At 34.4% G+C, this 23141-nt stretch overlaps 2 protein-coding genes across 2 annotated transcripts; both read right to left on the bottom strand.

Moving 5' to 3' along the window:
• Nucleotides 1–3729: 3729 nt before the first annotated feature.
• LOC131058926 (sesquiterpene synthase Cad-like) lies at nt 3730–7117 on the bottom strand. Its single transcript, XM_057992456.2, has 10 exons — nt 6863–7117; nt 6503–6705; nt 6295–6407; nt 5963–6180; nt 5746–5864; nt 5394–5492; nt 5060–5275; nt 4799–4937; nt 4437–4676; nt 3730–4323 (listed from the first exon to the last, which is right to left on the bottom strand). Exons 1-10 carry the CDS (start codon nt 7025–7027, stop codon nt 4000–4002), a joined length of 1836 nt encoding a protein of 611 aa, XP_057848439.2. The 5' UTR covers nt 7028–7117; the 3' UTR covers nt 3730–3999.
• Nucleotides 7118–19455: 12338 nt separating this feature from the next.
• LOC131056546 (sesquiterpene synthase Cad) lies at nt 19456–22838 on the bottom strand. Its single transcript, XM_057990857.2, has 10 exons — nt 22584–22838; nt 22224–22426; nt 22016–22128; nt 21684–21901; nt 21467–21585; nt 21115–21213; nt 20781–20996; nt 20520–20658; nt 20158–20397; nt 19456–20044 (listed from the first exon to the last, which is right to left on the bottom strand). Exons 1-10 carry the CDS (start codon nt 22746–22748, stop codon nt 19721–19723), a joined length of 1836 nt encoding a protein of 611 aa, XP_057846840.2. The 5' UTR covers nt 22749–22838; the 3' UTR covers nt 19456–19720.
• Nucleotides 22839–23141: the final 303 nt, after the last annotated feature.

The raw sequence follows: 23141 nt of genomic DNA, 5'->3' as shown, positions 1-23141 counted from the left end.
GGATCTTTGGGGTTCAACTGAATAATGTTCCATTTTTTTGTTTTAGCTTATGGGAGCCTTGGAAATCCCATTTTCAAGTTTTGGGAGCCTTGTAGTTTTCAAGTGCCCAGTCTAGCAAGTTATTGTTTTTGGTAAGGATCAGGTTTTGGTAAAAACACTTTGTTGCTGGTTTTGGGAGCCAGTTCAAAACCCAATTTGAAGGTTAGGGGAGTCTTTCAAAACCCTTTGTGTCTAGATAGGGATTGTATGGTTTTATGTTGTAATCTGGTGTTAATGAAAGTTATGTAAGTTATGGGTTTTCTGAGACACCCTTGGTGTCTGGTGAAGGTTAAGGGAGCCTTGTTAAAACCCTTGTGCACGAGATAAGTGTTGGACTTTTGTGTCGTGGTTGCGGTTTGGGATACTGGTTTACAAAGCTTATTTCTCTTGGCAGCGATGCACTGTGGATTCTAGATCTTGGTAAAATCTGAGGATTTTGGGTCCCTTCAAAACCTATTGTAAGGGGTTTCGGGTCCCCTCAAAACCTGTTTATCCTTAATCAAAAATAGTCAATTCAAGGGAAACTATTGTCAAATTTTGAGGCACTTCATTTATTCTTTCCCCTTGAGTCACCAGGATTTTGGTAAAACCCTACAACAATGAAACTTGAGTCTGTATCTCTCTCTTTATTTTCTTGACCTCATCTAATCTACAGCATGTGACATCCATTTGAACCTTGGATTATTTAATATCCGTCATCTTGAAAGGGCGGTCCAAATCAATGGTCATAATTTGGCAATCTAACATATTCCTATCTCTTAGATCATTCTCTGCTACATGCAAGCCTGCTCATAATACACCTGAATACAATCGTTTTTCTTCTTTATCATAGACATAGTTCTAGCCTGTTTTTATTGATGGATGAGATTCTTCTTCTCTGAATAATTCATTCATGTCTAGAAGGAGTATCTGAAACTATTTCTTTGTATTCAATTTTGTGTTTGATCCAACCCACATTATCTATTATTTGCTCTATATGAAAGACTTCTTCCTCTTGTTGCATTGTTTCCTCCACTAGCACCTTTTTAATTGTTGGGAGAATAGTGTCTCAACCTTGCATTTACATATGGTTACTATCTATAGATAGTTTTTATTTGAGCACGAAATGCTGTGAATTTCTCCCTGAAGCTTCTAGTTGGATAGATAAGTATTCTGGTAAAGTTACGTCACAAGATCACAGCTATTTTTGAAGATATTAAAATTTCTGTTTTGGAGGGATCTAATGAAAGGTTTAAATGTGATTTTGAGGACTTTAGAGGATCCTAAATGCCTTGAAAAGTGGGTGTAAGAATCATAGGGGCATAGGGGCTTATGAGGCAATAGAGAACTTCGTGATCTTTTTGGCGCTTCAAACGGCTCATCAATCGGACACACAGTTCGCACGTTATGGCCTCCAGAAGTTTGTACTCCTGAAATAGGAAATATAATTTGTATTGGACACATAAATGAGCTATAAAAGGGAGGGACACGTGTTTATGTGTGTTGTAACACGTCATAGGGCATGTAGAAGGGAGATAAGGTCAGCTACACCTTATTGGGTGGTTTTTAGCCCATGGTTTTCTAATGTCGTTTGATGGTTTCCTGTATTGTATCTCCTATATATGAGGTGCGTGAGATAGAGGTTGAGTGTAAGAGTTTTTTGGCTATTGAGTTACCTCTGAATCTCTGAATAGTGGTACTCCTGCGAAGAGATTGCTCTGCAAGTATATTGTAATATGTTTTGATTGTAGAATAATATATTGGGCGGCTTTTGGAGTGTGGGGATTTTCTCCCGAAAGGGTTTTCCCCACGTAAATCACCATGTTATGGTTTGAATGTTATCGTATCTATTTTTGTTTTCTGTAACTGTTGTAAATATTGTTAAAATTTTTTCCATTACCCTCCTCTCAGGCTTAGTGTAGGAAGTTGTTCCGCTACTTAACTTCCTTACATTAATTGTAGGGGGAGTCTTAAGAAGAGATACATCTCTCATTGTTTCTTAAAACCGTCTATGTAGCATGATGATTAAGGGGAGTTTCAACTCCTCTTATTGATTCTAAGATCTATTTCTAAGATAGGACTTCTTCCTAGATTCCAATCACTTCATCCTCAACAGGAAATAAAACACGAACATATGCTTACATGAAGATTGATGCAAATTTTTGCTCCATGATGTCTAGATCTTGAAGGATTTCTAAATAATATGGTGGGATGACATTTCACGTTGATGCTTGAAGATCGTAGTGCTTGAAGATGTATGTGAATTGAATATGGTGGATGTGAAAATGAACTAGAAGACTTCTCTTATATAGTGTTCTCAAGGCATTTTCCTGATTAGGCTAACCTCCAATGGTCAAAGTAAGACATTACGATATGAAACCAACCAGTGGGAAGTGCACACAGACATTTTAAAATTTGGGACCTGTCTAGGGGGACAAGGGCACCTGGGACACCTTGTCTACCCAAAATAGGGTGACAAATCCAAAGATGGTGTGCACTCAACAACTCGAGATAGAGATTCAAATCACCATCCAAGCAAGTGACTTTAGTTTCAAGGTAAAAGGCCAAAAACGGACATGGATAAGAGCTAAAATGGGTCACACTAAGGCAAGAGCACAAAAAGTGGTATAAATTGTATGGTGTTACAATTTATGATGCTATAGAAAGGTAAGTTGGATTTAGGGGAACTAATAGATGAACCACGGCACAAGGATGATCAAAAGCTTGATAATCCAAAAAACTTAATATTTCTCCAGTTTTTACCTTTTGACTTGGTAATCTGACTAGGACATGAACATCGGGACATGAAAATTTGGAAATCCTAACAAAATGGTCGTCATAATGCTTCAATTTAGTTATACAATCCATATTTATAAAATCCATTATATTTTTCATAAATGATATAGAAAGAAAACTTCTTTTCATCATAGTTTTTTCAATAAAACTTGAATAATTAATTTTGATGAAAAATAATATTACCATAACATGCAAATTTGAATATTTCTTACAAATAATTAAATATTATTAAATAATAAATAATAGTATCTAATAACCTAAAGAAACTTTTTAAAACAAACCAAAACCATGACTTAATAATAAGATTTCTCTTAATAATTCAAAGTGATATTTTTAACATTAGGATTGAGAAGTTGACCATGTCTACAAGAGGCTTGTGTTAATCTTCAAAGCACTTGAAACATTATTCTTTAAACGATGGTCATGCACAGGCAGCCACACTCTTCTTTTATTTATGTTTGAGACGTCTTGTGTATTGCACTTAATTGAGTTCCATTCCCCAGACTCTCTCGCATTAACTACATCGACTCATTATATGTATCTAGTCAAGTCTTGTAGTGTTGTTAGAATCTTGTAGGTCATCTTTGTTACGTTTAGAACATTTTATACTTTCTTAAGTAGATATTTTTTATAAAATAAATTGTAAAATTTGTTAAAAGCCTTTGTTTTATTTTACGAGGTATTTTAGTTAGATGGTTTAGTAAAACATTTGAATAAATTTTGTTGGCATGTTTACAGTTAAAGAAGTAGGTTGTCTTTATATTTCAAAAAGTATTTTTCTATAAATACACTTCTTTTGACATAAGTGGAATTGTAATTGATCGATACAATAACATACTTCATTCAATAACACATGAATTTCTTTGAAAATTGTCAAAATATTCTTGATATAATTTAAGAACCGTTACAAAAAATTTCATCAATTTACAAAATAACAGATTCTAGTCATTTGAAATAAGGTGGGTAACTGCACATTATCATGTCTGCAATTTTGTATTTTGTACGTTTATAGATGCAAAAATAAGCATCTATATATATGCTACATCAAAAAATATGCTAAAATAATTTCTTGTTATATAATTGAGGATCCTCTAGGGTTACTGTGGGCCCTAAGAACATTTCTATTTGTCTTTTTACTTGGGATCTCGAAAAGAACAATGCATAGAGTCAACCTTATTTTGATTTTTACATATTTCTTTTATCAGAGATCAAAGGTATAGGATTGATCAAGAGTTTCATTATGTCATCCTTTGTACCCTTGAATGATGTTGAAAACCCATCAATGTCCCTCCATAAGAAAGCCACCCATCTATACATACAATCAAAATACACCTTTTTGCAGCATGTTGGTATATCTTTCTCATAAAATAAAAAATCTTTGGTTAACTCTTCCATGTGTAACTCGGTGAGAATGCTTGCATGCTCCAAAGCTTGCTCCATCGTGGTCCCAGGGTTATCTCTTATGTAACAATCTAGCCAAGAAGCATTCTCTCCATTTTCAAGTTGTTCCTTCAAAATGAAATATGCTCATTTAGAACAAGGATATATAAGTGATTTTTATTTTTAAAATCTACGATTCATGGATAATAAGATAGGTCTAGCTAAGTTTGGTCGATAAATACCTGAAAATCTTTGCAATCGTCGATTAATCTACAACCCAACATTACATCAAGCTCAATTTTTTTGATTCTTTCTAGAATATCATCAGGAAGAGACGTGTTAATTAACAGCATTGGAAATAGTGTGACCACAGGTACAGTTGAAGAGTCCAGGGCATTCTTTAAATATTCATCCAGAGTAGGGCGATAATCAGTAGCAATCCATTCTACATCTTTGAATTCTGCCAAAATAAGATTTGTCCACTGCAATAGAATATATATGAAATACATTGTAAGATTTATGAGTATTTTACACAAAAACAATATATTTATTTATATTTTTCAACATCAAATGTTCGATACATAAATTTGATCTCGCGACTTACATATTCTTGCATCCACTTGCGTGCACGTGGACCATGTATTTTCTCTGCTTCATCAGCTAATTCCATGTATGTTTCATGAGTAAATTGCAAACAGATTTGCATAAATTTGGGAAAGCGATCCATCATAGACATATCCCAACTGAGTAAGGATGAAATGCAAGCAAATTAGTTATTTTGTTAAAGAAAAATGATAATCAAATAATATTTATATGATTCTCAATATATGAGGCTCCACAAATGAATAGAAAACACTATACTTACTTGATCACGGCTTCCTTAAAATGTATAAGCTCATCATAGGTTCCATAAGTGTCAAAAATGTCATCAATGACTGTAATTATGGTACCGAGCTTAGCATATCCAACTCGAGTTAGAGAGAATTCATGTTCATACAATCCACAGGCATATGCAAGATAATACTCCACATGTCGGTGTCGAAAGAAATTAAGCTTGTTTACACTTGCTTCAGTCCACCATCTACACATTATATCACCACATACATGTTATTCCAATATAATTAATACTGCAAGTACTCTAAATGACATAGTAAACTATTTTATTTAGTTAACACAATTTTCATTTGAAGATATATTACTTGGATATAATTTTGAGCTCAATCTGATGTTGAGCTTGTATTATGTTGAAATCTAATATTGCCGCTTCCAAAATAGTTTGACAAATCTCATTTGGAATCCTGAAAGAAAACATCATGTTCAAATAAAATAAGTTAGCTCAGATTTTCATCCTCTCTTGTCTATAACTATTAAGATCACACTCAAAATATGACTTCATGAACAATAAAATATGTTAGTAAAAGTAGAATATTTTATATTTGAGTTCTATCTAATCCAAGAAGATTTGACATATGCAAAACAAAACAGATGAATCTTCACATTTCAGGTACCTTAAAAAAATGTGTTTAGAAGAGAAAAGATTGATGTACTCACTTATAAACGCCCTCCATTGACATCCAAGAATCAACATCTTGTCTAAATATTTGTATGGAGCTCCATGCTTCCCATCGTGGATTTCTGGATCTCCAAGAAAATTTCAGAAAGTAATCAACCTGCAGATTTTAATGAAATGGACTACTTGTTAAATCTATACTGTGGAATAAAATAATTTTATAACAACTTAATGATGAAAATTGAATGCTGTACTTGCCTCTGTCAAAAGCTGGCTTTTCTCGTGGCTCTGTCCAAGAGTTTGTTGAAGGTATCGAGAGGCAAATGATTTAGCTTCTCTCAGAATTGTTTCTCCTGGAAAACAAATCTCTGCAGCTTGATATAAACTCAACACACTTCTTAATTCATTGCCGCCTTCTTCAACCGGTCGCGTCAAAACGAACTGTCCATTTTCATCTTGAAAATTTCTAAATACCTCTGCTTGGATCAAAACAAAATATTGTAAAATGTCAAATTATTTCAGAATACTTGTGATCTGATTAAATCGATAGCTATTGTTAGAATTGAAATAGCAAAGTTTAAAATAGAAACCTGGAGATACATGATATCCATTGAGGCGAAGAATTCGAAATCCCAAAGCGGTAGAGCGGAGATCTGCAGTGGAATTTTGAGTCCCCCATGAAATACCATTTACATTCCAATACCTGTTTAAAGAGATATAATCAGTACTAATCAAATGAAATCGGCAAGTAAGAGAAATGAATCAGAATGAATGGAAAAATGGAAGGCACGGCAGTACTTGTAAGTATAGTCAAGGAGCACTTTGATTTCCTTTTCAAAATATCGATGAATTCCTAATCGTTGCACAGCGTCAACTATGAAGAATCTCTGAAGCAGGTCAGAAGAGGAGGGACATATTTCTCCGTCTCCAAGCAGAGGATTGAATGCGTTTTCCTTGATCTGCTCAATCAAGCTCTCCACCCTCTCACGGTATGAAGCTTCCTGTTGATCAACAATTAAACAGGTTAAGTCAAAACAGAACAATGAAGATTGAGGTTGCAGATAAATCAAAACAGAACCGAATCTGAATGGATTGCAGATAAATCAAAATGAATGAATGAATGAGCAATTAAACAATTAAACAGCGACACCCACATACCCCATATGGCGATGAAAGGGATTGGAGGAAATCGTCGTGCCAAACATTGGCATGATATTTGCCCATCCTTCGATCCACCGATTGCCCATCATTCTCTGAAATTTGACAACTTCGATCCACCAATTTCTCATTCTCTGAAATTTGACAAGTTGCTACTGCAGCCATTCTTTGTTTGTGAATAATAGAGAGTACAAGGGCAGAAAAAGAAGGAATGGGAAGAATGTGAGTGCAGAAAAGAAGGAATGGGAAGAATGTGATTGCAGTAAAGAAGGAATGGGAAGAGGTATTTATTGTAATGTAATGTTCAACGCTCGTGGTGATGGAAATTTGAAGGAAGGAAGTCAAAATTGGGCGTCTCAGAAAAATTGGGTCGCGTCAATGTTCAACGCTCGTGGTCATGTCATTTCGCAGCCAAATTTCAATGAAGTAATTTCACTCGTGGTCATGTGCGCAAAAACGAGACAGTATTAAATCGGGATATAGTTGGTAGAGAGTGCATGTATACATCTTGCTTTGTTTTTTTGCATGCTTTGCATTTACATTTTCGCACTGATTTTTTCATGCCTGATTTAAGTTTTTTTTATGCTAATCAATCATTAATTCTGAATTTTAATAAAGTTTTAATAAGCGGGCCTTTAATAAACAAATTTTAGAAAAAAAAAATCATTTTTTTTTGGTCGACAAAGGTAAAGCCATAGAACTTAAAATCACAAAAAGATAGGGGAGAGCATATCTCTCAAAATTTGAATGGAGGCAACTGCAACGGTTATGCTCTTGGCACACGACCCCGACCCCTTCTACGACCACGACCGCTTGGACGACCCCTGCTACGGCCCGGACCACTGCTCCCACCACTTTCAGAAACACTCGGCGTGACAACCTAAGATTCTCCACTCGGGAGAGGAGGGTCGATATGTTCTTCTTCCTGAAGGAAGCCATCAAGAATTGCATACTCTTCAAGTCCTCCTTATTATGGTCTCCAGGCTGATTAGGGAGGATTCTCCACTTCAAATAGTCTACTACCGTTGAAACATTTTGCCTGTACTTTCTCCTGGCAGGGCCTTTTACGTCCAGAAGGAGATGATAGAAGGTGACATTTTCTGCTTCTCCATGGGTAGCCTCAATATCTGTAAGCCTCGAGACACTCGATGACATTTTCTCCTTCTTCATGGGTAGCCTCAATATCTGCAAGCCGCGGAACAGTCGAACCAGGTAGGGCATAATATAAGACCTTGTCAAGTCCACCTAATAGTTCAGGCTCAAAGAGCTCGGAGGCCAAGGCAGAGGTGATACCTTCAGAGAACCCTGCATCAAGAACAGTACCCATGAACCGAGAGGAAATCTACGTGTTATCCTTGTAGAATTCCTTTCTATCCTGGTGACCTTGACCCAATATCATTTTTGTTGCGATGAGAACGAGAGGGTTAACCGTGCGGAGCAAGCGCTTGAGTCCGAGGTCTGTTATTTCCTTGAAGCAACATTGATGAACATGACTAGAAAGAGAGATTTGCGTTTCAACCCCAAGGCAAAGAATGGGGTGTGAAGATAGATTGATAACAATCCTGGAAGGAGGCTCCGCCATTGCCAATTCTGAAGCAAAGAAACCTTGCAGAAAAAACAAGAAAGTCGAGCAACCTGCAAGGAATGGGTTACGAAAAAAGACGAATCGAATTGTTGAAGAGTGTGAAATTCCTTCAATTAAGATGGAAATTATTCCACTCGAGAGAAGTTTGCCGCCTTCATTATTGGATTGTATTATAGGGCCTAGCCAACCTGCGAGCATATGCAAACTTCTTCTCTTTGCCCTTAGATACGCCTCGACAACCTCAAAATGGAGATGCCATCATGACATAAAATTGATTAACACATCAAATCATTTAAAGTTGTTCGCTTTAAGCTCATTCTCATCCAACTTTTCTTTCTAACCTCATAGTCATCCGAGCAAACTACCTAGTAATCCTCCATAAGATAAGGCGAGTGGCAACTGTTGTTAATGAATTCGAAGATGAAGAGATTTTTCTATATTTAGAGGGGGGATTCCATACAAGGTTTTCAAATCAAAATTTTTAAAGCTATCTACCAATCATAATTTTGAGCATCTAGAGTATCCTAGAGGTACTTGTGTAGTGGTTTCTTTGAATCTAAGCTTAATCCTGTTGTAGAGTAAGGATTCATCACCACTTCTTCATCAATAGTTGCAACATGTGCCTTTTGAGTTTGAAATAATTGGCTAGGAAGTTTTTCCCAATGGATTTTCTCCTTTTGCTATTGGTTTTAATTTGGTACATCATTAGTCTTTGTTCCAAGACTCAAATCACCTTTTATCAATCTAGTTACGCTTAAGGGCGGCACTAATTAAGTTGTGATATTCTACCTAGAATATTTCTTCTACATAATTTTTTTCTTGTTGATGTTGTCGACTATGGATAAGCTTGTTGAGGTGTACTTTCTTGCATAGAGTTTCATAACCCATATTCTAGTGAGCAACTGTTATTCTTGCTAGCCCATCCTCTTGCTGATATATTTGTCAATCATGTTGTGATTTTAGCAAATCCATTTTGACTATTGCATTGCACATTCTATATTTTAGTTAATCCCTTAACTTGTTGATATTAACAATCTATTCTAAGATCTTGGCTATTCCTACAAGAAATGTCAATAGCCTAGATAATCTTAAAATGCCACAATAATATAGAGGCAAGCAAGCTTAACCCAAATAAGAATAGAAGAGGATGGTACAGGAGCTTATTTGGATCAAAATAAAGAAACTAGAATTTGGTGCTTAACTAACTACCATCTAAAAACAAACTGTGAGAATCTAAAATAATATCAACGTCTTTTAATGAAACATGACCAATATTTAAGTAAATCGGTCAAAATTGACCACAATTCATATGTTAAGCATATATTTTCAAATTCTTCTCCATACGTGTCTGTGTGTGTGTGTGTGTGTGTGTGATATTTTAAAAAAGGGTATTTTGTCCTTGTAGGCGTGAATATATGATGATTATGCCAATTTAAGTGTTTTGAATCGGAATCCCTAGTAACAATAGTTAGCCTTCAATTTTTTAACAAATTATATTCATTGGTTTTAAACGTTATTCTTAAACACCAAATAGGTTAATAGGTTAAAGGTATATTCTTGCTAATAAAAATATTAAAATTGCTTGCCACTTTTATATGTTATTAGAGTTTAAATTGGTTTTTATTCTTTAACAATTTAATCCCGTTACATGTTTAAATAAAGTATGTAGGAGCTTAAGATGTATAAACTAATTTTGTTTGTATCATATTTTGGGGGAGGAGAAACATATGAAATTCAAACACCTTCACCTTCCTCCTTTTTAAATAGAAAATCCTTATTTATATAAAAATTCACAATTTCCATCATCACTTGCTTGGTAAAATGGTGCAAGATGACTCATTGCCACAAAGAATCCTTTCTTCTATCTTTATCCACAAATAAAGAGTTATGACTTACATTTTTCCTTAGAATATACAAAGAAATATGAAATTCAAAAAGTGGAGCCTATATTTTAATTGAATATATATAATATAGCACTTTGTATTCATTATATCCTTAGCCATCATAATAAATAACCACCTCTTGCAATCACTTAGGCAACTTCATATCTACTCTTATTTTTCATATGTTGTATAAATTTAATATATTGCTCCTCATAGTAATGCCAATAGCTCCCAATCCTTAACCGCCACAATATTACAAAGCTAAGGAAGCTTAACTCAAACAAGAATAGAAGAGAATGATTGTTTATTTGGATCAAACGTAGGAAATTTGAGTTTTGTGCACAATTAAATAGCATCTAAAAAATGAAACCAGTATTTTTTATAAAGTGTTATAAATAGTTAAATAACTCATTCAAATTTGGCCATAATCCATTGCATTAACATATAAAAGAATATTTTTTCAAATTCTTATACATATATGTACAAAATCCTCATATTTAATTATATACAATTTTTTGTACAATTTATATGCTATTAAGAGGATCCCAAAATAGAGCAAAAATGCTTATCTTGTTTCTAGTGTCCTTACCATTTTTTCTCTTCAACATGTTTTTCAATCCCCTTTAGTTAGAGGTGATATATAAAATTCTAAATTTTAAGATTCATAACCTGCCAAGCTCTATTACTTTTAAATTCGTTCCAAGAAAAAGAATAGGATTTTTAAAGCTTTTTGTGTCAAAGATTAATTCAATAAAAAAAATCATAACTCGATTATTTGTATCCTATCCTAATTAATAGGGATTGTATGACCATCTAACACAATGCTATCAAAAGGACATAAATGTGAAAGTAATTTAAATTTTTGGTTGTTTGAATTTAATTGTTGTCATTGCATCAAGTGATATATTTGACAAGTGATATCCTATGATGAAATGCATTATGAAGACTATTACAAATGGTTCTTTCTAGTGGTGTTCACCAAGGGAGGTTTGGTGTGTGAGACAAAGACCAATCGTTAGAGGTGGTTCCAAAACAAAGGAAGAGGAAGGTGTCATAGGAGAAATCTATGGTGGATTTTATGAAGTACTTGGACAAAGAGATTAAAGGTTCTTTGAGAAGTTGGATGGTCATAATTTGGGAAATCTCTAATGGTTTAGATAGGTCCACTGACATATGTATTCACGACGCATTGTATAAGATTCTTTTTGATTTAGCATACAATTTCAAGCATTGGAACACCTTTGAAATTGTACAATCATTAAATTTGTTGGATATTGATGCTGCTAGGACATGTTGTTCTCATTGATGTCAACATAATCCTGTGTTTTGGTGTTGCAGAAAGTTGTTTGGTGATCCGATGTCTGCAGTGAGTTGGTCTGGTGGTTGGGATGCTGAATCAACTAGAGATACTTCATTTATTCCATGATTCTATGTGGCGATTTGGTCGAGTTGTGGATTATGGCATAAAGACTATTCTTCTGTGCTCTATAGTTGGCAGAGTCCGGTATTTGATCCGTTGTGCTCCGATATGATCACATTTTTGGTTGCGGATCTGGGAGAGTATTTTGGATGTTAATATGTATCTTCATTTCAAATGGTTCATGATTTAGTGCTCCGCAAGTTATCTTTCTAGTCTGAATTATTGCTGATAAGTGTTCTTGAGTATTAGCGTGTTGATCGATGAAGATTTGAATAAAGATGGAGATGAAGGGTCGCGTCAATGTTCAACGCTCGTGGTCATGTCATTTCGCAGCCAAATTTCAATGAAGTAATTTCACTCATGGTCATGTGCGCAAATACGAGACAGTATTTAATTGGGATAGTTGGTAGAGAGTGCGTGTATACGTCTTGCTTTATTTTTTTCATTTCTTTGCATTTACATTTTCTCACTGATTTTTTCATGCCTGTTCTTTTCTCGAGATTTAATTTTTTTATTCCTTTTAAAAACTTTTTATGCTAATCAATCATTACACGATAAAGTTTCAAAATCAAGGGAAATTTTAGGGTATTATAATAAGTGAATTTTAATAAATTTTTAATGATTGTGTCTTTATTAAGTAAATTTTAGAAAAAAAGTCATTTGATCATCAAGTTTTGTATAATTTTTTAAACTAGCGATTAATAAGGGCTAGTGGCTCTAGTCATTTTGACAGTATACCAACTCAAGGGTGTCGTGAATGGTTATCCACTTCAAAGCATATCCTTGCAAAGCAAAATCTTTTTATATTTAGATTATAAGCTTCTATATCTAGAGACCAAGCACCTATATATTAAACCCTTGAATTAAGTTCACCAATGTAGGCTACGTACCAACCATAATTTTGAGCATCCGAGAGTATCCTAAAGTTACTTGTGTAGCGGTTTCTTTGAATCTGAACAAGTAATCTTGTTTTGAGTAAAGATTCATCCACAAATTTCTCAGTCTTGGGAATTCGACAAATTGCTTCTACAACCATTCTTTCTATGTTGCTATTTTTCAAATATCCAATGCCTCTGATAATAGACTATGACAATGGTTATTATCATTTAAAGCTATCTACATTCAGATTATCTTTCTCACCTCATAGCCATCTGAGCAGACTGCCTAGTAATCCTCCATAAGATAAGGAGAGTGGCATTTGTTGTTAATTAATTCAAAGATGAAGAGATTTTTCTACATTTAGAGGGGGAATTCCATACAAGGTTTTCAAATAAAAAATTTTAAAGTTGTGTACCAATCTTAATTTTAAGAATCCGAGAGTATCATAGAGGTACTTGTGGAGTGTTTTCTTTGAATTTGAACTTAATCTTGTTGTAGAGCAAGGATTCATCACCAGTTCTTCATCAATAGTTGCAACATGTTCCTTTTGAGTTTGAAATAATTGGCTAGAAGGTTTTTCCCAATGGATTTTCTCCTTTTCCTATTAGTTTTAAGTTGGTACATCATTAGTCTTTGATCCAACACCCAAATCACTTTTTATCCATCTAGTTAAGCTTAAGGGCGGTACTAAGTGTATAATACTCTACCTAGAATATGTCTTATATATAGTTTATCTTGTTGATGCTATCCACTATGGATAAGCTTGTTGAGTTACATACTCTCTTGCATAGAGTTGCATAACCTATATTCTAGATAGCAACTGTTATTCTTGATATCCCGTCCTCTTTCTATATATTTGTCAATCATATTGTGAGTTTAGCAAATCCATTTTGACTATTGCATTGCACATTCTATACTTTAGTTAATCTCTTAACTTGTTGATATCAACCATCTATTCTAAGATCTTAGCTATTCCCATAAGAAATGTCACTAGCCTTTAATCTTAGACCAGCACAATACTATAGAGGCAAACTGACCCAAATAAGAATAGAAGATAGAATGGTGCCTTATTTGGATCAAAATAAAGAAACTAGAATTTGGTGCGTAACTAACTACCATATATAAAAATGGTTAGAATCTAAAATAATATCAATGTCTTTTAATGAAACATGACCAATATTTAAGTAAGCCGGTCAAAATTGGTCATAATTCAATATATTGACATACAAAAGCACATATTTTTAAATACTTGTCCGTGTGTGTGTGTGTGTGTGATTTAAAAAAAGGGTATTATGTCCTTGTAGGTGTGAATATATGATGATTATGTCAATTTAAGTGTTTTTAATTGGAATTCCTAGTAACAATAGCTAGCCTTCAATTTTTTAACAAATTATATTCATTGGTTTTAAATGTTATTCTTAAACATCAAATAGGTTAATAGGTTAAAGGCATATTTTTCCTAATAAAAAATTAATATTATTCAAGTCGCTTTTATATGTTATTAGAGTGTAAATTGTTTTTTTAATTCTTTAACAATTTAATCTTGTTATGTTTAAACAAAGTACGTCGTTCAACTTAAGCCACGTATAAACTAGATTTTTTTGTTATCATATTTTGGAGGAGGAGAAACATATGAAATTCAAACACCTTCACTTTCCTCTTTTTTAAATAGGAAACCCTTGTTTATATAAAAATTCACAATTTCCATCATCACTTGCTTGGTAAAATGGTGCAAGATGACTCCTTGCTACCAAGAATCCTTCCTTCTATCTTTATCCACAAACAAAGAATTATGAATTACGTTTTTCCTTAGAATATACAAGGAAATATGAGGTTGAAAAAGTGGATACTATATTTTAATTCAATATATATAATACAGCGCTTGTATTCATTATATCCTTAGCCATCATAATAAATAACCGCCTCTTGCAATCACTTAGGCAACTTCATATCTACTCTAACTTTTCATATGTTGTATGAATTTAATATATTTCTCCCCATAGTAATGCCAATAGCTCCAAATCCTTAACCGCCACAATATTACAAAGGTCGGGAAGCTTAACTTAGACAAGAATAGAAGAAAACGATTCTTTATTTGGATCAAAAGTAGGAAATTTGAGTTTTGTGCACAATTAAATAGCATCTAAAAACCAATCCTAAGACTGCAAAATGAAACCAATATATTATTTATAAAGCGTAATACAATTTTTTTTACAATTTATATGCTATCAAGAGGATCCTAAAATAGGGCTAAAATGCTTACGTTCTTTCTATTGTTGTTACCATTTTTTCTCTTTAACAAGTTTTTCAATCCCCTTTGGTTGGAGGTGATATATAAAAATTTTAATTTTTAGATTCATAACCTACCAAACTCTATTACTTTTAAATTCCTTCCGAGAAAAGGAATAGGATTTTTAAAGATGAGATTATTGTGCCAAATGTTAATTTGATAAAAAAAAAATTCACAACTCAATTATTTGTATCCTACAGTGTTTTTTACCCCCCTTGCTTCCTTTTTCTTTCCTTTCTAGATATCTTCCGCGGGTTTGGGGGTTTTTCAGAGCTTTTTGGTGGCTGGCAGCCTGTTATTACTATGTTTTATGTGGCTTCCCTCGATGCTCACTCTGATTCTTTTTTGGTGAGGGTTGTGTTTTTCTCTTTGTCCCTAGTCTCCCGGGACTTTTTCTAATCTGGGTTGTCCTCCTATATAGATGGAGGGGTTGTTTCTGTGTTGGACCGTGAAAGGAATGTTTGGGCTTTTGGGCTGCTCTCCTCCTGGCTTTTTTGAGGCGGCCATTTCTCCTATTGAAGTGGAGATTCGGTGGCTGGGAGTGGTCTGGCTTCTACTTGCTGCAAGAGGGTTTTCTAGGCTGTCGTTCTTCCTTCTTCCTTTTCCTATTGAGGCGGGCCTCTTTCCTATTGAGGTGGGGAGATGGAGTGAAGAGGCCTTTCGGTTGATGTTGTTGCTCGAGTTTCTCATTGATGTTACCTGTCATTTCATTCATAGGAGTCTTCACAGAAAGGTCTGGGTCTTCTTTGTCCCTACCTCCCAGTTTATTTTGTGAGTTGAGGGAGCCTATCAAACCCCTCCTGGATCTTTGGGGTTCAAGTGAATAATGTTCCGTTTTTTTGTTTTAGCTTATGGGAGCCTTGGAAATCCCATTTTCAAGTTTTGGGAGCCTTGTAGTTTTCAAGTGCCCAGTCTAGCAAGTTATTGTTTTTGGTAAGGATCACGTTTTGGTAAAAACACTCTGTTGCTGGTTTTGGGAGCCAGTTCAAAACCCAGTTTGAAGGTTAGGGGAGTCTTTCAAAACCCTTTGTGTCTAGATAGGGATTGTATGGTTTTATGTTGTAATCTGGTGTTTATGAAAGTTATGTAAGTTATGGGTTTTCTGAGACACCCTTGGTGTCTGGTGAAGGTTAAGGGAGCCTTGTTAAAACCCTTGTGCACGAGATAAGTGTTGGACTTTTGTGTCGTGGTTGCGGTTTGGGATACTGGTTTACAAAGCTTATTTCTCTTGGCAGCGATGCACTGTGGATTCTAGATCTTGGTAAAATCTGAGGATTTTGGGTCCCTTCAAAACCTATTGTAAGGGGTTTCGGGTCCCCTCAAAACCTGTTTATCCTTAATCAAAAATAGTCAATTCAAGGGAAACTATTGTCAAATTTTGAGGCACTTCATTTATTCTTTCCCCTTGAGTCACCAGGATTTTGGTAAAACCCTACAACAATGAAACTTGAGTCTGTATCTCTCTCTTTATTTTCTTGACCTCATCTAATCTACAGCATGTGACATCCATTTGAACCTTGGATTATTTAATATCCGTCATCTTGAAAGGGCGGTCCAAATCAATGGTCATAATTTGGCAATCTAACATATTCCTATCTCTTAGATCATTCTCTGCTACATGCAAGCCTGCTCATAATACACCTGAATACAATCGTTTTTCTTCTTTATCGTAGACATAGTTCTAGCCTGTTTTTATTGATGGATGAGATTCTTCTTCTCTGAATAATTCATTCATGTCTAGAAGGAGTATCTGAAACTATTTCTTTGTATTCAATTTTGTGTTTGATCCAACCCACATTATCTATTATTTGCTCTATATGAAAGACTTCTTCCTCTTGTTGCATTGTTTCCTCCACTAGCACCTTTTTAATTGTTGGGAGAATAGTGTCTCAACCTTGCATTTACATATGGTTACTATCTATAGATAGTTTTTATTTGAGCACGAAATGCTGTGAATTTCTCCCTGAAGCTTCTAGTTGGATAGATAAGTATTCTGGTAAAGTTACGTCACAAGATCACAGCTATTTTTGAAGATATTAAAATTTCTGTTTTGGAGGGATCTAATGAAAGGTTTAAATGTGATTTTGAGGACTTTAGAGGATCCTAAATGCCTTGAAAAGTGGGTGTAAGAATCATAGGGGCATAGGGGCTTATGAGGCAATAGAGAACTTCGTGATCTTTTTGGCGCTTCAAACGGCTCATCAATCGGACACACAGTTCGCACGTTATGGCCTCCAGAAGTTTGTACTCCTGAAATAGGAAATATAATTTGTATTGGACACATAAATGAGCTATAAAAGGGAGGGACACGTGTTTATGTGTGTTGTAACACGTCATAGGGCATGTAGAAGGGAGATAAGGTCAGCTACACCTTATTGGGTGGTTTTTAGCCCATGGTTTTCTAATGTCGTTTGACGGTTTCCTGTATTGTATCTCCTATATATGAGGTGCGTGAGATAGAGGTTGAGTGTAAGAGTTTTTTGGCTATTGAGTTACCTCTGAATCTCTGAATAGTGGTACTCCTGCGAAGAGATTGCTCTGCAAGTATATTGTAATATGTTTTGATTGTAGAATAATATATTGGGCGGCTTTTGGAGTGTGGGGATTTTCTCCCGAAAGGGTTTTCCCCACGTAAATCACCATGTTATGGTTTGAATGTTATCGTATCTATTTTTGTTTTCTGTAACTGTTGTAAATATTGTTAAAAATTTTTCCATTACCCTCCTCTCAGGCTTAGTGTAGGAAGTTGTTCCGCTACTTAACTTCCTTACATTAATTGTAGGGGGAGTCTTAAGAAGAGATACATCTCTCATTGTTTCTTAAAACCGTCTATGTAGCATGATGATTAAGGGGAGTTTCAACTCCTCTTATTGATTCTAAGATCTATTTCTAAGATAGGACTTCTTCCTAGATTCCAATCACTTCATCCTCAACAGGAAATAAAACACGAACATATGCTTACATGAAGATTGATGCAAATTTTTGCTCCATGATGTCTAGATCTTGAAGGATTTCTAAATAATATGGTGGGATGACATTTCACGTTGATGCTTGAAGATCGTAGTGCTTGAAGATGTATGTGAATTGAATATGGTGGATGTGAAAATGAACTAGAAGACTTCTCTTATATAGTGTTCTCAAGGCATTTTCCTGATTAGGCTAACCTCCAATGGTCAAAGTAAGACATTACGATATGAAACCAACCAGTGGGAAGTGCACACAGACATTTTAAAATTTGGGACCTGTCTAGGGGGACAAGGGCACCTGGGACACCTTGTCTACCCAAAATAGGGTGACAAATCCACAGATGGTGTGCACTCAACAACTCGAGATAGAGATTCAAATCACCATCCAAGCAAGTGACTTTAGTTTCAAGGTAAAAGGCCAAAAACGGACATGGATAAGAGCTAAAATGGGTCACACTAAGGCAAGAGCACAAAAAGTGGTATAAATTGTATGGTGTTACAATTTATGATGCTATAGAAAGGTAAGTTGGATTTAGGGGAACTAATAGATGAACCACGGCACAAGGATGATCAAAAGCTTGATAATCCAAAAAACTTAATATTTCTCCAGTTTTTACCTTTTGACTTGGTAATCTAACTAGGACATGAACATCGGGACATGAAAATTTGGAAATCCTAACAAAATGGTCGTCATAATGCTTCAATTTAGTTATACAATCCATATTTATAAAATCCATTATATTTTTCATAAATGATATAGAAAGAAAACTTCTTTTCATCATAGTTTTTTCAATAAAACTTGAATAATTAATTTTGATGAAAAATAATATTACCATAACATGCAAATTTGAATATTTCTTACAAATAATTAAATATTATTAAATAATAAATAATAGTATCTAATAACCTAAAGAAACTTTTTAAAACAAACCAAAACCATGACTTAATAATAAGATTTCTCTTAATAATTCAAAGTGATATTTTTAACATTAGGATTGAGAAGTTGACCATGTCTACAAGAGGCTTGTGTTAATCTTCAAAGCACTTGAAACATTATTCTTTAAACGATGGTCATGCACAGGCAGCCACACTCTTCTTTTATTTATGTTTGAGACGTCTTGTGTATTGCACTTAATTGAGTTCCATTCCCCAGACTCTCTCGCATTAACTACATCGACTCATTATATGTATCTAGTCAAGTCTTGTAGTGTTGTTAGAATCTTGTAGGTCATCTTTGTTACGTTTAGAACATTTTATACTTTCTTAAGTAGATATTTTTTATAAAATAAATTGTAAAATTTGTTAAAAGCCTTTGTTTTATTTTACGAGGTATTTTAGTTAGATGGTTTAGTAAAACATTTGAATAAATTTTGTTGGCATGTTTACAGTTAAAGAAGTAGGTTGTCTTTATATTTCAAAAAGTATTTTTCTATAAATACACTTCTTTTGACATAAGTGGAATTGTAATTGATCGATACAATAACATACTTCATTCAATAACACATGAATTTCTTTGAAAATTGTCAAAATATTCTTGATATAATTTAAGAACCGTTACAAAAAATTTCATCAATTTACAAAATAACAGATTCTAGTCATTTGAAATAAGGTGGGTAACTGCACATTATCATGTCTGCAATTTTGTATTTTGTACGTTTATAGATGCAAAAATAAGCATCTATATATATGCTACATCAAAAAATATGCTAAAATAATTTCTTGTTATATAATTGAGGATCCTCTAGGGTTACTGTGGGCCCTAAGAACATTTCTATTTGTCTTTTTACTTGGGATCTCGAAAAGAACAATGCATAGAGTCAACCTTATTTTGATTTTTACATATTTCTTTTATCAGAGATCAAAGGTATAGGATTGATCAAGAGTTTCATTATGTCATCCTTTGTACCCTTGAATGATGTTGAAAACCCATCAATGTCCCTCCATAAGAAAGCCACCCATCTATACATACAATCAAAATACACCTTTTTGCAGCATGTTGGTATATCTTTCTCATAAAATAAAAAATCTTTGGTTAACTCTTCCATGTGTAACTCGGTGAGAATGCTTGCATGCTCCAAAGCTTGCTCCATCGTGGTCCCAGGGTTATCTCTTATGTAACAATCTAGCCAAGAAGCATTCTCTCCATTTTCAAGTTGTTCCTTCAAAATGAAATATGCTCATTTAGAACAAGGATATATAAGTGATTTTTATTTTTAAAATCTACGATTCATGGATAATAAGATAGGTCTAGCTAAGTTTGGTCGATAAATACCTGAAAATCTTTGCAATCGTCGATTAATCTACAACCCAACATTACATCAAGCTCAATTTTTTTGATTCTTTCTAGAATATCATCAGGAAGAGACGTGTTAATTAACAGCATTGGAAACAGTGTGACCACAGGTACAGTTGAAGAGTCCAGGGCATTCTTTAAATATTCATCCAGAGTAGGGCGATAATCAGTAGCAATCCATTCTGCATCTTTGAATTCTGCCAAAATAAGATTTGTCCACTGCAATAGAATATATATGAAATACATTGTAAGATTTATGAGTATTTTACACAAAAACAATATATTTATTTATATTTTTCAACATCAAATGTTCGATACATAAATTTGATCTCGCGACTTACATATTCTTGCATCCACTTGCGTGCACGTGGACCATGTATTTTCTCTGCTTCATCAGCTAATTCCATGTATGTTTCATGAGTAAATTGCAAACAGATTTGCATAAATTTGGGAAAGCGATCCATCATAGACATATCCCAACTGAGTAAGGATGAAATGCAAGCAAATTAGTTATTTTGTTAAAGAAAAATGATAATCAAATAATATTTATATGATTCTCAATATATGAGGCTCCACAAATGAATAGAAAACACTATACTTACTTGATCACGGCTTCCTTAAAATGTATAAGCTCATCATAGGTTCCATAAGTGTCAAAAATGTCATCAATGACTGTAATTATGGTACCGAGCTTAGCATATCCAACTCGAGTTAGAGAGAATTCATGTTCATACAATCCACAGGCATATGCAAGATAATACTCCACATGTCGGTGTCGAAAGAAATTAAGCTTGTTTACACTTGCTTCAGTCCACCATCTACACATTATATCACCACATACATGTTATTCCAATACAATTAATACTGCAAGTACTCTAAATGACATAGTAAACTATTTTATTTAGTTAACACAATTTTCATTTGAAGATATATTACTTGGATATAATTTTGAGCTCAATCTGATGTTGAGCTTGTATTATGTTGAAATCTAATATTGCCGCTTCCAAAATAGTTTGACAAATCTCATTTGGAATCCTGAAAGAAAACATCATGTTCAAATAAAATAAGTTAGCTCAGATTTTCATCCTCTCTTGTCTATAACTATTAAGATCACACTCAAAATATGACTTCATGAACAATAAAATATGTTAGTAAAAGTAGAATATTTTATATTTGAGTTCTATCTAATCCAAGAAGATTTGACATATGCAAAACAAAACAGATGAATCTTCACATTTCAGGTACCTTAAAAAAATGTGTTTAGAAGAGAAAAGATTGATGTACTCACTTATAAACGCCCTCCATTGACATCCAAGAATCAACATCTTGTCTAAATATTTGTATGGAGCTCCATGCTTCCCATCGTGGATTTCTGGATCTCCAAGAAAATTTCAGAAAGTAATCAACCTGCAGATTTTAATGAAATGGACTACTTGTTAAATCTATACTGTGGAATAAAATAATTTTATAACAACTTAATGATGAAAATTGAATGCTGTACTTGCCTCTGTCAAAAGCTGGCTTTTCTCGTGGCTCTGTCCAAGAGTTTGTTGAAGGTATCGAGAGGCAAATGATTTAGCTTCTCTCAGAATTGTTTCTCCTGGAAAACAAATCTCTGCAGCTTGATATAAACTCAACACACTTCTTAATTCATTGTCGCCTTCTTCAACCGGTCGCGTCAAAACGAACTGTCCATTTTCATCTTGAAAATTTCTAAATACCTCTGCTTGGATCAAAACAAAATATTGTAAAATGTCAAATTATTTCAGAATACTTGTGATCTGATTAAATCGATAGCTATTGTTAGAATTGAAATAGCAAAGTTTAAAATAGAAACCTGGAGATACATGATATCCATTGAGGCGAAGAATTCGAAATCCCAAAGCGGTAGAGCGGAGATCTGCAGTGGAATTTTGAGTCCCCCATGAAATACCATTTACATTCCAATACCTGTTTAAAGAGATATAATCAGTACTAATCAAATGAAATCGGCAAGTAAGAGAAATGAATCAGAATGAATGGAAAAATGGAAGGCACGGCAGTACTTGTAAGTATAGTCAAGGAGCACTTTGATTTCCTTTTCAAAATATCGATGAATTCCTAATCGTTGCACAGCGTCAACTATGAAGAATCTCTGAAGCAGGTCAGAAGAGGAGGGACATATTTCTCCGTCTCCAAGCAGAGGATTGAATGCGTTTTCCTTGATCTGCTCAATCAAGCTCTCCACCCTCTCACGGTATGAAGCTTCCTGTTGATCAACAATTAAACAGGTTAAGTCAAAACAGAACAATGAAGATTGAGGTTGCAGATAAATCAAAACAGAACCGAATCTGAATGGATTGCAGATAAATCAAAATGAATGAATGAATGAGCAATTAAACAATTAAACAGCGACACCCACGTACCCCATATGGCGATGAAAGGGATTGGAGGAAATCGTCGTGCCAAACATTGGCATGATATTTGCCCATCCTTCGATCCACCGATTGCCCATCATTCTCTGAAATTTGACAACTTCGATCCACCAATTTCTCATTCTCTGAAATTTGACAAGTTGCTACTGCAGCCATTCTTTGTTTGTGAATAATAGAGAGTACAAGGGCAGAAAAAGAAGGAATGGGAAGAATGTGAGTGCAGAAAAGAAGGAATGGGAAGAATGTGATTGCAGTAAAGAAGGAATGGGAAGAGGTATTTATTGTAATGTAATGTTCAACGCTCGTGGTGATGGAAATTTGAAGGAAGGAAGTCAAAATTGGGCGTCTCAGAAAAATTGGGTCGCGTCAATGTTCAACGCTCGTGGTCATGTCATTTCGCAGCCAAATTTCAATGAAGTAATTTCACTCGTGGTCATGTGCGCAAAAACGAGACAGTATTAAATCGGGATATAGTTGGTAGAGAGTGCATGTATACATCTTGCTTTGTTTTTTTGCATGCTTTGCATTTACATTTTCGCACTGATTTTT

The sequence above is a fragment of the Cryptomeria japonica genome, unplaced genomic scaffold, assembly GCF_030272615.1.
Source record: "Cryptomeria japonica unplaced genomic scaffold, Sugi_1.0 HiC_scaffold_1137, whole genome shotgun sequence".
Taxonomy (NCBI): domain Eukaryota; kingdom Viridiplantae; phylum Streptophyta; class Pinopsida; order Cupressales; family Cupressaceae; genus Cryptomeria; species Cryptomeria japonica.
The sequence above is the reverse complement of the archived record's forward strand: the minus strand, read 5'-3'. Positions and strand labels throughout refer to the sequence as shown.